Here is a 14,073-nt window from a genome sequence, read left to right as displayed (position 1 = left end):
GAAGCAATCTTTTGCGCTTCGCCTGTGTTTCTTATTGCTTCTCTCTCCGATGATCAGCTGTGCTTTAGAAGCTATTTTTTAATCCCCAATCAGGGGATAAAAAGTGCACACTGAAAACCAGCAAATTAATGCACTGAAAGTTTACCACAAATGAATACCTGGTAGGCAAAAATTTTCCCCACTATTTTCTTTCCCAGAAACTAAGGTGCCTCTTAGACTCCAGTGCATCTTATACTCTGAAAAATATGGTACATTTAAAATTCCTTAAATAGAAGTTACGAGATTTTGAAACAGATTGTCTAAAAGCATACTTTCGCATTAAATTAATTAGAATTATTTTTATCAGTTAAGGGAAGACATAATAACTAGGGATTCACATAGACAATGACTGCGCACATACTGCATAATTCCCAGCACAGGAGAGCACGACTTGTCTGCATAATTACCTGCAATAGTGTTCTGTATTGATGTAAATAGATTCTTCACAATTAGCACTGTCACTTTCTGGAGAGAGAAAATAATTATGCATAAGCAGAACAGAACGAGAAGCTTGTTAAGGCTCCATAGCAGTACTGGAACATCCAGGTAAAAACTAGAGGGCAGCTGACGTTCTATCGCTTTGCCGCCATGATTGGTTGTAGGCCAATAAAACACTATAAATAATAATATACAGACAATAAAACCTTCAGGTTTGTGAAAGGCAAGGAGGGTGGGGGCAATCCTAATCTCTGGGGGAGTTGAATCCAGAGGGTCGGGGCCGCAACAGAGAAGGCGCTTCCCCTAGGTCCCGCCAAACGGCATTGTTTTGTCGTTGGGACCCAGAGAAGGCCAACTCTGTGGGACCTAATTGCTCGCTGGGATTCATGCGGCAGAAGGCGGTTCCATAGGTATTATGGTCTGATGCCATGTAGGTCTTTATAGGTCATTCCCAACACTTTGAATTGTGACCGGAAACCAATCGGCAGCCAGTGCAGGCCGCGGAGTGTTGACGATAATAATTTATTAGATTTGTATGCCGCCCCTCTCCAAAGACTTGGGCGGCTCACAATAACAATACAGTACAAATCTAACAATAAAAAACTATAGTTAAAACCCACTATCATTAAAAAGCAATCGATAATATACAATCGTACTATACAACCTCCGGGACCATCTTCTGCTGCACAAATCCCAGTGGCCGATAAGTTCCCACAGAGTTGGCCTTCTCCGGGTCACGTCGACTAAACAATGTCAACTGGCGGGCCCCAGGGGAAGAGCCTTCTCTGTGGCGGCCCTGGCCCTCTGGAATCAACTCCCCCCAGAGATTATAACTGCCCCCACCCTCCTTATCTTTCATAAATTGCTTAAGACCCATCTATATCACCAGGCATGGGGGAATTGAGACATCTTCCCCAGGCTTATATAGTTTTATATATGGTATGCTAGTGTTCTATGACTTTTAAATGTCGGGTTATTATATGTTTTCTTTTAAATATTAGATTTGTCACATTGTACATTGTTTTATTATTGTTGTGAGCCACCCCGAGTCTGCAGAGAGGGAGGGCATACAAATCTAATACATTATTATTAATTATTATTATAAGCATAACCATGATGGAGAAATGGTTGAGAACCACTGTAACAGATGCTTTTTCATTCATTCCACAACCTTGCTTTTGAGTTTACCTGAAATCTGTTCCTGCTTCCATTTCTGAATTGCTACGTTGTTCTCATAGATGTTTTCATCTGCCAAAACTGGAGAAAATTATTATTATTATTATTTTTATTTATTTATTTGATTTGATTTGATTTGATTTGATTTGATTTGTATGCCGCCCCTCTCCGTAGTCTCGGGGCGGCTTACAGCAATGATAAAAACAATATATAATGACAAATCTAATAGTTAGAATCTGAAATAACAATAATACATTTTAAAAGTCTAAAAAACAAGAAACCCCAATACAGTGATCCCTCGAGTTTCGCGATCTCGATCTTCGCGAAACGCTATATCGCGATTTTTAAAAAAATATTAATTTTAAAAAAACCATTTCCGGGTTTGGCTTCAGGACTCAGCTGGGAAGCGGCGCGGCTGTTTTAAAAGGTCGCAGCCGGCCTGGGGGGCTTCCCAGCACCCCCCCGAACCCTTAACCTGGGTCTTCCCGGCCGCCCACGCAAAGGGGAAACCCCGGCTCCTCGCTGATGCCCGCCGCTTGCCCGCCTGCCAGCAAGAGGGGGAAGACCCAGGGAAGGTTCCTTCAGCCGCCCAGCAGCTGATCTGCTCGGTAGCGCAGCAGCAGCGAGGAGCCGAATCGGGGTTTCCCCTTTGCGTGGGCGGCGGGGAACGCAAACTCCACCATCTACGCATGCGCGGCCATAGAAAAAAGGGCGCGCATGCGCAGATGGTGTTTTTACTTCCGCAACCCTACATCGCGAAAAATCGATTATCGTGAGGGGTCTTGGAACGGAACCCTCGCGATAATAGAGGGATCACTGTATATAAAAACATACATACACTCATATCATACACAAAAAACTACATAGGCAAGGGGAGATGTTTCAGTTCCCCCACGCTTGACGACAAGTGGGTTTTAAGGAGTTTATGAAAGGCAAGGAGGGTGGGGAGCTGATTCCAGAGGGTCGGAGCCACCACAGAGAAGGCTCTTCCCCTGAGAGATGTGGAGATGTAAACAGAAGATTATTATTTCTGGAATTTTTAATCTCACTTGATTAGGGCAACATTGGTGCAGCGGTTAGAATGCAGTACTGCTGCTTCTGCTGATTGCTGGCTGCCTGCAATTTTGCAGTTTGAATTTCATTAGACTCAAGGTTGACTCAGGCTTCCATCCTTCTGAAATGGGTAAAATGTGGACCCAGATTGTTGAGGGTGCTTAGAGAGGCTTTAAAGCACTGCGAAACAGTATATGTCTAAATGCTATTACTATTATTACTGTTTTTCCTGTTTTTGACATCCTCTCCATCCCTGCAGGTAACTGGGATTTTAACAGGTGCATATGTGGAACAGAGTGTCTTGGGCAAGGTGAAAAATGCTTAATATTGAATGTCTATGGCGATTCTCAATCGTCCAGGTCCTGGTTTTTCCAAAGATGCTTTAAAAAAAAAAAAAAAGGACAATTGGACTGTCTTAGGTCCCCACCCCCTTTGAAATAGTTTCATTTCTCATCTAAGAAGCTTCTTTAGTTTTTCTGAACTGAAGAAGCTTCTTGGATGGGAAGCGAACTTTATCAAAGGGGGGGGGGGGAATGAAGAAAGTCTAGTTGTTGTTGTAGTTTTAAAAGCACCTTGTGGGATGTTTAGTTTAGAGGTATATTATCAATCAGATCTTCCTTGGAAAGTGCTTTCTGTAATAGAAACCAGAAGAAGAAACATTAATAGTATTCCTTGTGTAGGTCAAGGGCCATATGGTTGGGCATGCCCAGATATGGCAAAAAGTCACATAGGGATGCTCAGTTCATATCATGCTGTTAGCATAAGTTAGCATGGTTTTTTTTTTTGCAGGCCTTCAAACATGGAGTATCTGGGTAGGCCTGGGAAAGTTCAAACCTAGAGCAAGTCAGGAGGGATGTGCTGGCTGGCACCATCAAAACACATTCTTTGCCTCCTGCCATGACTCCCTACAGTAACTCCCTAAAGCTCTGTCCTTGCACCTGCAACATTATCAATGATAGAGTTCATTGTATACAACTGTTGGTATGTCTCTGTATAGCTAGGCTATGAGACCTTGGACATACACCGAGCAGAGACTTTTAACAGAGCGTGGATGTGTGATAAAGCCAAAGAAAAATACACAGACTTAGTTATGCTTAATAAGTACTATTTACATATAGACAAAAGATAGAAACAATTCATAATAAGCACTAAGCAAATACAATAAAATACGCACAAAGCTAATACACTCCCCCCCTCCAGGCAAAGTAAAGTAAGAATGACTGAGCAGAAATGAGGGTCACAGCGTCATTTGAGGGAAGGAGTACTGGCGCCCTCTTATGACGAACCAGCCTAGAATATTTAACAGTTAAAGTGATAGCACAAGTTTAAAGAGATAGTACAAGTTTACAGTGGCAAACCCTAACAAACATGTACCCTGTACTAACAACAACAACAACAACAACATAATAATAATAATAATAATAATAATAATAATAATAATAATAATAATAATTTATTAGATTTGTAGGCTGCCCCTCTCCGAAGACTCGGGGTGATTCACAACACAATAGCAATACAAGTTGCCACATCATGTAAAACGGCACGTGTACATAGCTGAAGCAGCATAGAGATGACATTGATTTATAAGAGAACTGGGTAGAAAAATAAAGTTGGCTTCATTTGCTCCTGCATGGTCTCTGCCTATCTTTGAACCCTTTTCCACTTGTCACGTCTCCCAGTCCTCTAGAGCAGTGTTTTTCAACCAGTGTGCCGTGAGACATGGTCAGGTGTGTTGTGGGGAAATTAAACATGGGTCCCCAAACTACCATTCCTGCCAGGATATCCCTTTTGTGTTCATCAAAACAGGCCAGGTTTCACACTAAGTGAGTATAAATGAGCCGGAGTGGCGCAGCAGGTAGAGTGCTGTACTGCAGGTCACTGAAGCTGACTTGTAGATCTGAAGGTCAGCGGTTCAAATCTCATCACTGGCTGAAGGTTGACTCAGCCTTCCATCCTTCCAAGGTGGATAAAATGAGGTCCCGGATTGTGGGGGCAATAGCCTAGCTCTATTAAAAAAGTGCTATTGCTAACATGTTGTAAGCCGCCCTGAGTCTAAGGAGAAGGGCGGCATAAAAATCGAATAAATATTATTATTATTATTATTATTATTATTATTATTATTATTATTTAGATTTGTATGCCGCCCCTCTCCGTAGACTCGGGGCAGCTCACAACAATAACAAAGACAATGTAAGAACAAATCTAATAATTTAAAAAACACTAAAAACCCCATTGTTAAAAGCAAGCATACACACAAACATACCATGTATAAACTGTTTAGGCCCGGGGGATGGAGGGATGGATGGATGGGTGGGTGGGTGGGGGAATACATACATACATACAATTAGAAACTATATTATTAAGTATATGTATAACAGGTACTGTATTAGAGTGTCATTTTGCGTCATTTTGGTTGGTGGCATGCCCCAGGATTTTGTAAATGTAAAAAATGTGCCGTGGCTCAAAAAAGTTTGAAAATCACTGCTCTAGAGGTACCGTATTTTTCAGAATATAAGACACACTGGAGTATAAGACACAGCTTAGTTTTTGGGAAGGAAAATAAGGGGGGGGATGGATTCTGCCTTCCTAATATTCATCTGGCTAGTCCTTAGTCTGGTCAGCTTCACCATATTAGTTCTCTCACTGGTTTTGAGATTGGGGTTGGTTGGAGCCATGCTTCTAAAACACAGCTAATTGTTGGAGAGAGTAGCAATTAGAAAAGCAAGCAAAGCACGTAGGATCGCTTAGTTTGTGTTGGAGCTGAAAAACAGCTTCAAAAGCACGGAGGGAGCTTCAGATACTAAAGCAGGCAAAGAAAGGAATTTGTAAGAGAAGGCAGCAGCTGTTCGGGGTAGCCATTTTGGCCACTGCGCATCCAAAGTTTGGAGGCTGAAAACGTAACGCATGGAGCCCAAAAACACAAGCCATTATTGGTGGCAATCTCTACAGCCCGGAAGCCAAAGGGTAGGGACCGGTGGGTAGGCGGGGCTAAATTCTGAGTATAAGACGCACTCAAATTTTCAGGGTCTTTTAAGAGGGAAAACGGTGTCTTATACTCTGAAAAATATATGACTGGAATGTGAGACTGTATTCACATGAAACATTAGCGCAGATTGTAATACAGTAGTACCCCTAGATACAAGCATAATTCGTTCCAGAAGGGAGCTTGTATGTCGAGGCACCTCGTATCTGGAACAAATCGCTTTAGACGTTGTTTTTCCCCTCCGAGATAACCAAAAGCAAGGATTCTTGCGCCACCTAGTGGACGCTCGGCTCGTATCCTGAATTTGAGCTCGGGACTGTAACAGAAATGTCTCTCTCCTCGTGGCTCGTATCTTGAAATACTCGCATGTAGAGCAGCTCGTATCTAGAGGTACTACTGTATCTCAGTTGGTAGTCATATTGGGCAACAGAAGTATGCAATTGAATGGGGCAAATAACTATTTGGCTTGATATAGGAAAGGAACGTTATGCAAAGAACTTACGTCTATTGCTTTTGACTGTCCCAATCACATTTTGGTATCCATGGGAATCATCATCTAAAAGAGGAGGAAAGCTGAGACTGAAAAAAAGCATCCAAGTGGTAAAGAACCACTGCACGTGGTGGGGCAGTGGTTAGAAAGCAGTTTTGCAGGATAATTCTGCAGACTTCTAGCAGTTTGGCAGTTCGATTCTCACAGGCTCAAGATTGACTCAGCCTTCCGTCCTTCCAAGGTGGGTAAAATGAGGACCCAAATTGTTGGGGGCAATATGATGATTCTGTAAACCGCTTAGAGAGGGCTGTAAAAGCACTGTGAAGCAGTACAGTGATCCCTTTTTAAAAATATATATATATATAATTTTTATTGATTTTTTAAAAATTTTACAAAAAGCAAAAAACATAAAGCATAAAAGTGTACCAACACCAAACAAGAAAATAAAAATCCCCTTCACCAGGGAAGATTTAATTCTGTATCGTTCATTTGCTTTATCTCTGGATTACATTGTTCATTCTTTATAAAGTGATTGAATTTTATTATTTACATTTGCATCGCTTACTGATATTGTTAATATATAATTCTTAACCTTCTCCCACCGCCTCATTGTTGCTGCTAATTTCTCTTCATTATAGTTGTGTAATCTAATTTCCATAATTTCATAGTGAATATGGTCCACCATGTACCTGCACCAATTTTTTATCGTCCATTTATTATCATCTTTCCACCCAAGCACTAAGCAGTACAGTGATCCCTCGTTTATCGCAAGGGGCTCCCGGAGGCTCCACTCCGTATCCAGTAGCAAAGCATTGTTTGGCAGGGACAAGGCAAGCACACCACTGAGTTAGCTCCAGCCCCTCCCTTGCCGCCGCCAGGACCGGCTAACTCAGCTGCAAGCCTTTAAAGCAGCCTACCCTCCATTCGTTACTGCTTGGGTTAAGGTAGAAGGTCTGACTCGGGCAAAACCGCCGCCACCCGCGCTCACTTCCGTGTCTTTCAGCAACCCGCGATGCACTGAAGCCATTAAAGGTGAATCGCGCAGTGGCGAGGGATCACTGTATATAAGTCTAAGTGCTACTGCTACTATATGGATGTTTCTCCAAATGCAGCTAAGGAGATCAATCACGGTTTGACCCACTATGTGTATCCCGTGGTGATCTGTATATGTATATCTGTATCTGCTGCACGAATCCCAGCGACCAGTTAGGTCCCACAGAGTGGGTCTTCTCCGGGTCCCGTCAACCAAACAATGTTGCTTGGCGGGACCCAGAGGAAGAGCCTTCTCTGTGGCGGCCCCAACCCTCTGGAACCAACTCCCCCCAGAGATTAGAATTGCCCCCACCCTCCTTGCCTTTCGTAAGCTGCTTAAAACCCACCTCTGCCGCCAGGCATGTGGGAACTAAGATACACTTTCCCCCTAGGCCTTTACAATTTTATGCATGGTATGTTTGTATGTATGACTGGTTTTTATATAATGGGTTTTTAACTGTTTTTTAGTATTGGATTTTGTTGTACTGTTTTACTGCTGTTTTTAGCCGCCCCGAGTCTGCGGAGAGGGGCGGCATACAAATCCAATAAATAAATAAATAAATAAATGAACATGCTCCTTGAGAGGCAACCAGTAGCGGGTTGCACATGGTACGGTTGGGATTGGGATTCCGGTAGCGGAAATTGAGATGCGCACACATCTCTGTGCCCCTGACATGGCCCCGCATGTGCCCATGTGAGATTTAGCTTCTGCACATGCGCAACAAGAGTAATCTCACATGAGGATGCTTTTGCACATGAGATTTCGCCGGTTTTCGCCTTTTTTTTGCTTCTGCGCATACACATCCTAGGAAGCTACAGCACAAAACCACAGTGCCCCAGGAGGCTTCAGGCACTCTGTCTGTGTGCCACAAAGCTGCCTCATCCCAGCCTACCCTGCACTCCTAGACCCCTGCTTCCCGGTCCATTGCCACCCGTTTTCCGTTTTCCTCTCATTGTTTCTTGCTCCTGCTGTGGACAAAAAACACACACACCTTGTGTCAGGCCTCCTGACAGAATAACAGCGATAGGGAATGGGAGGAGTGAGAGAGAGAGAGATAGAGAGACGTTGGAACTACAGCACATTCTTTGTGCAGAGCCATAGATCGACTGTACTAGGAGAAGCTAGCATTCCCTTCCCCGGATTGGTACATGTGATGCAGTTATGGGGGTGGGAATGAACTTTAACCTAAAAATAAATCACGGAAGTGAAATTCAGTGCTGGTATTGTCACGGCTAGAATCCAGACATGGCTCTGATAATAAATGGAACTTTCTATGTTTACACAGTGTTGTACATACTCCTGATCAGTTGGATGATGATGAAGATATTGAAGACTCGGATTCAGATAATGTTTATGAATTACTGGGGCCCCCGGGCTTACAGGTAGTAGAACAGGTGGGAGGCCAGCCACAGGATGGGGCTATGAGTTCAGGATCTAGCGAGGGAGAATCAGACACTCGCTGGGTTAACCCTAAATTCAGAAGGGCCTAAAAACGTAGAGAACAGAGGTCTGGAAGAAGATATTAAGGAGAGGAATGGGTTAAATACTGTAGTGATGTATTTGGCACGTCAGGGGGTCAGTGGAGAAGAAGGGTGGAGTTTCAACGTTGCGGAAGGGAAAATGGATGTGTTTTTGCCGCGCTAAAGTAAGCAATTAAGTATTCTGTGTTGTTAACAGTCAGTTCTGCTGTTTTTCAAAGTCATGCTGTTAGGAAAATAAATCTGTCTTGTCTACTTACCACTCGATAGTCCTGCGACTTTTTGGTAATGATGTGAAGAGAGGGGTTCACTAGAATGGAAAAGGGGGAAGGGTTGGGAGGGGGGAAATGGAATATCAATGAAATATCACATGCCTGTGGTTGATCTCCTATCTTGAATCAGAGCCTCCCAAGCCACAAACAGAATCATAAATAATTTGCTCTTTCTCACATAGGCAGTATATCTTTGTTCAAAGAGTCCCAGATCATATCAAAACTATTTTATTTATTTATTTATTAATTTAATTTTATTTTATTTTATTTTATTGATTGATATTTATTTATTTATTTTTTGATTTGATTTGATTTGATTTGTATGCCGCCCCTCTCCGCAGACTCGGGGCGGCTAACAACAATGATAAAAAACAACATATAACAATCCAATTTAATAAAACAACTAAAAACCCTTATTATATATTTTTAAAAAACCAAACATACACACAAACATACCATGCATAACTTGTAATGGCCTAGGGGAAGGAATATCTTAACTCCCCCATGCCTGGCGACAAAGGTGGGTCTTGAGTAATTTGCGAAAGACAAGGAGGGTGGAGGCCGTTCTAATCTCGGGGGGAGTTGATTCCAGAGGACCGGGGCCGCCACAGAGAAGGCTCTTCCCCTGGGGCCCACCAAACGACATTGTTTGGTCGACGGGACCTGGAGAAGGCCAACTCTGTGGGACCTTATCAGCCGCTGGGATTCGTGCAGTAGAAGGCGGTTCCGGATGTATTCTGGCGCAATGCCATGTAGGGCTTTAAAGGTCATTACCAACACTTTGAATTGTGACTGGAAACTGATCCAGGCCGCGGAGTGTTGCAGAAACGTGGGCGAATCTAGGAAGCCCCACGATGGCTCTCGCGGCCGCATTCTGCACGATCTGAAGTTTTCTCAACTAGCCTACAAAATAGATCTAAGATAAAATGCTGAACAAAAATCACTCAGCCTGAGCGATCAAGTCTGAGCGGGGATTCAAACTGGGCCTTCCCCCATCTTCATTAGATCTTAGATCTCCATTCATACACAAGCATGCTCTAACCTGGGGGGTGGGGGAAGTAAAGGCAGATTATAAATTAGACTACCTGCCATCTTCTAGATACATTGCAACTGAACCTTTCAACATGCCCAATCCTCACTGCTAACAGTTGGAAACTCTGGAATTTACAGCTGCAACATATTCAAAGAGTAGCAGGTGACCAAAGGCTAAGCTAATCTATCCAATTTGAAAACTTGAAAAGCCAGTTTTAAAAGTGCTTTGACAGGCACCCCATTAGCTACACAATAAGACAGAGGTCTTCAAACTACGCCCTGGTCAGACCACATCTGGAGTACTGCATCCAGTTCTGGTCACCACACTTCAAAAGAGACATTGAAACTCTGGAGAAGGTGCAGAAAAGAGCAACCAAAATGATTAGGGGATTTGAAACCAAGACTTACGAAGAGAGATTGCGGGAACTGGGCATGGATAGCCAAGAGAAAAGGAGGGCCAGAGGGGACATGATAGCTGTATACAGGTATATGAGGGGTTGCCACAGAGAGGAGGGGGCCACTCTATTCTCCAGAGCACCAGAGGGCCGAACGAGGAACAATGGCTGGAAGCTGACCAAGGAGAGATTCAACCTAGAAGTAAGGAAGAACTTCCTGACGGTCTGAGCGATCAACCATTGGAACAACCTGCCTGCGGAGGTTGTGAACTCCCCAACTCTGAACACTTTCAAGGGGAGATTGGACTGCCATTTGGCTGGGGTGCTTTAGGATTCCTGCTCAGGCAGGGGGTTGGACTTGATGACCTGCATGGTCCCTTTCAACTCTAACCATCAATCAATCAATAAACAAACAAACAAACAAACTTGGGAACTTTTAAGACTTGTGGACTTCAACTTCCAGAATTCTCCAGCCAGCGTGGTATAGTTGGCTGGAGAATTCTAGGAGTTGAAATGTTCCCAGTTTGGACTGATTCGGCAGACCGGTAGCGATGGCTGCCTATGGTGCGCTGAACCGCCAGCAATGGTTGGCTGGTCACGCCCCCATTCCGGTCCACCGCTCACCACTTGCTCGCCCTACTAGCAGATGTCCCAGCATTGCACATGTGGTAGGATGCGAGTCTGCACCCGGAGAGGGCTGTGGGAGATGCGGGGTGCATGTGAGGTGGGTGCGGCGCATGGTGTTCTGTTGCCTGGGCTCTCTACCATCCCGGAACTGCACTCTGCCAGGAAAATATTGATTGATTGATTGATTGGATTGATTGGATTTGATTTGATTTGTATGCTGCCGCTCTCCGAGGACTCGGAGTGGCTCACAACAAGAAACAGTATAAATCCAATACTTAAAACAAATTAAAACTCTTAATATAAAAACAATCATACATCTCATCCAGACCATACATAAAGCGGAAACGGCCCAGGGGAATCAATTTCCCCATGCCTGACGATGGAGTTGGGTTTTGAGAAGTTTGCGAAAGGCAAGGAGGGTGGGGGCAGTTTTAATTTCCAGGGGGAATTGATTCCAGATTGTCGGGGCCGCCACAGAGAAGGCTCTTTCCCTGGGTCCCGCCAGATGACATTGTTTAGTCGACGGGACCCAGAGAAGGCCAATTCTGTGGGACCTAACTGGTCGCTGGGATTCGTGCGGCAGAAGTCGGTCCCGGAGATATTCTGGTCTGATGCCATGAAGGGCTTTATAGGTCATAACCAACACTTTGAATTGTAACCGGAAACTGATCGGCAACCAATGCAGACTGCGGAGTGTTGGTGTGACATGGGCATACCTGGGGAAGCCCATGATTGCTCTCGCAGCTGCATTCTGCACGAATGCAGCTGCAATTTTCCTATGTGGCTGCATTGGGGCAAAACTACCCAGCAAGGCTTTGTTTGAGCACAGGTTTGGGATGTGGAGCTTCAATTTAAGTGCAGGGGAGGAGAGGACATTGCATTATGGGTGTGAACACACACACACATGCTTTTGAGCTCGCACATACACCCAAGCCAAAAAAGGTTCGCCATCACTGGTTTCGGAGATGGTTAAATTCATTCCATTCCCTAATATTTCCTACAAAAATTCAAAGATTTTTCGAGGCTCTCTACGATGAGAGTAATCACTCTAATGATACTAAAAAAACAAAAAACCACCCAAGAAAGAGCTAGGAAGAAAAAAGACAACAGTGACCTCTTATTTAGAAATGATTATTCCAAATTAAGTAGGAATACGATGCACCTTGGTGTAGTAGAGACTTCCAGATACATTGGATTATGCAATTAGAATTTGCAACCAGCGTAGCCATTGAAATAATAATAATAATAATAATAATAATAATAATAATAATAATAATAATAATAATAAAAATAACAACAACAACAACAACAACAACAACAACAGAGTTGGAAGGTATCTTGGAGGTCATCTAGTCCAACCCCCTGCTTAGGCAGGAAACCCTACACTACTTCAGACAGATGGATATCCAACATCTGCTTAAAAGCTTCCAGTGTGGGAGCATTCACAACTTCTAGAGGCAAGCTGATGTCAGGAATTTTCTCCTTAGTTCTAAGTTGCTTCTCTCCTTCTTTAGTTTCCACCCATTGCTTCTTGTTCTCCCCTCAGGTGCTTTGGAGAATCAGTTGACTCCTTCTTCTTTGTGGCAACCCCTGAGATATTGGAACACTGCTATCATGTTTCCCCCTTGGTCCTTCTTTTCATGAAACTAGCCATGCCAAGTTCCTGCAACCGTTCTTCATATGTTTTAGCCTCCAGTCCCCTAATCATCTTTGTTGCTCTTCTCTGCACTTTTTCTAGAGTCTCAATATTCTTTTTCTAGGATTTCTTGGAAAGGCTACTCACAAAAGGAAAAACCGAGGTTAGGAGACTTTTGTACTACTTTCCTGTGATTTTGACATTCCCTTTCCATTAAATTGAACCTGACCTTAACATCAAACTTGATAAAGACTTAAAAAGACCTTTTAAATATTTAATCTTGTTAATTCTTTAAACAGAGGACCCTATGAAGATGGACCACAGCCTTTGGGAGTGAGGATTACACAATGGTACAGTGGTTACCAGTAAAAATACATTTATCTTTATGCTTAAAATGGTAAAATCTCCAACCGAAGGCCCCAAAGATTATATTGATAGAATACTTACACATAATCTTCTGAGGCGTGCTCTGTTTCAATCTCTGAAAAGACAGTGTATGGATTATTACCCAGATCAAATAGATTAGTTGCTTATAGTGTACAAGTTAAATCTGAACATCCAAGTAACTGAAAATGGATTATAGGTAGTCCTCGATTTACAACAGTTTCTTTAGTGACCAGTTCAAACAGCATTGAAAAATGTGACTTATGATTGTTTGTCACAGTTTCAACCAGTAACGGGTTCCTACTGGAATGGTAAAGGACACCACATCAGAATTAACAGCAATATGTATTACTATGGCAGAGAATCTATGATATACAGGGATACCTTGTCTTACGAACTTAATTGGTTCCAAGACGAGGTTCGTAAGGTGAAAAGTTCTTAAGATGAAATAATGTTTCCCATAGGAATCAATGGAAAAGTGATTAATGCATGCAAGCCCAAAATTCACCCCTTTTGCCAGCTGAAGCACCCATTTTCGAGCTGGTGGGATTCCCCTGAGGTTCCTCTCCATGGGAAACCCCACCTCCAGATTTTGCGATGCTGCAGGGGAATCCCAGCAGGGGAATCCCACCAGCGTGAAAACGGGCGCTTCGGTTGGCAACGGAAGTCCAGAGGTGGGGCATCCCAGTGGCGGCAGTGGGTTCGTAAGGTGAAAATAGTTCGGAAGAAGAGGCAAAAAAATGTTAAATCCCGGGTTCGTATCTCAAAAAGTTCGTATGACGAGGGGTTCGTAAGACGAGTTATCACTGTATTACAATCATATCTTGCACTATTTATATTATGGCATTGCAGTGAATTCATTGGTAAACCAATGATTCCTGATATGTATAAAAGACAAGATAGATGTTTTTTTCTTTTCCAACTTTGTAATTTTAATTTTATAAAGTTTTTTTACAGTTAAATATTGTTTTGTTACCAAAAAAAGTTTTCATTTCTGATACTTTTATCATCTACGCTGCTTTGTTCTAGACGGGCTT

General features: G+C 43.1%; 1 protein-coding gene across 1 annotated transcript in view; it reads right to left on the bottom strand.

The window, feature by feature from the left end:
• Positions 1–14,073, bottom strand: part of LAT2 (linker for activation of T cells family member 2) — a 47,275-nt gene that overhangs the window by 2,731 nt on the left and 30,471 nt on the right. The window contains exons 7-11 of the mRNA XM_070735228.1: positions 13,100–13,133; positions 8,951–9,000; positions 6,192–6,245; positions 1,666–1,734; positions 447–504 (exon numbers count right to left, since the gene is read on the bottom strand). Coding sequence (XP_070591329.1) covers positions 447–504; positions 1,666–1,734; positions 6,192–6,245; positions 8,951–9,000; positions 13,100–13,133 — 265 coding nt within the window. The remainder of the gene's footprint in view (positions 1–446; positions 505–1,665; positions 1,735–6,191; positions 6,246–8,950; positions 9,001–13,099; positions 13,134–14,073) is intronic.

This window comes from Erythrolamprus reginae, chromosome 1, assembly GCF_031021105.1.
Source record: "Erythrolamprus reginae isolate rEryReg1 chromosome 1, rEryReg1.hap1, whole genome shotgun sequence".
In the NCBI taxonomy this organism is placed as follows: domain Eukaryota; kingdom Metazoa; phylum Chordata; class Lepidosauria; order Squamata; family Dipsadidae; genus Erythrolamprus; species Erythrolamprus reginae.
The sequence above is the reverse complement of the archived record's forward strand: the minus strand, read 5'-3'. Positions and strand labels throughout refer to the sequence as shown.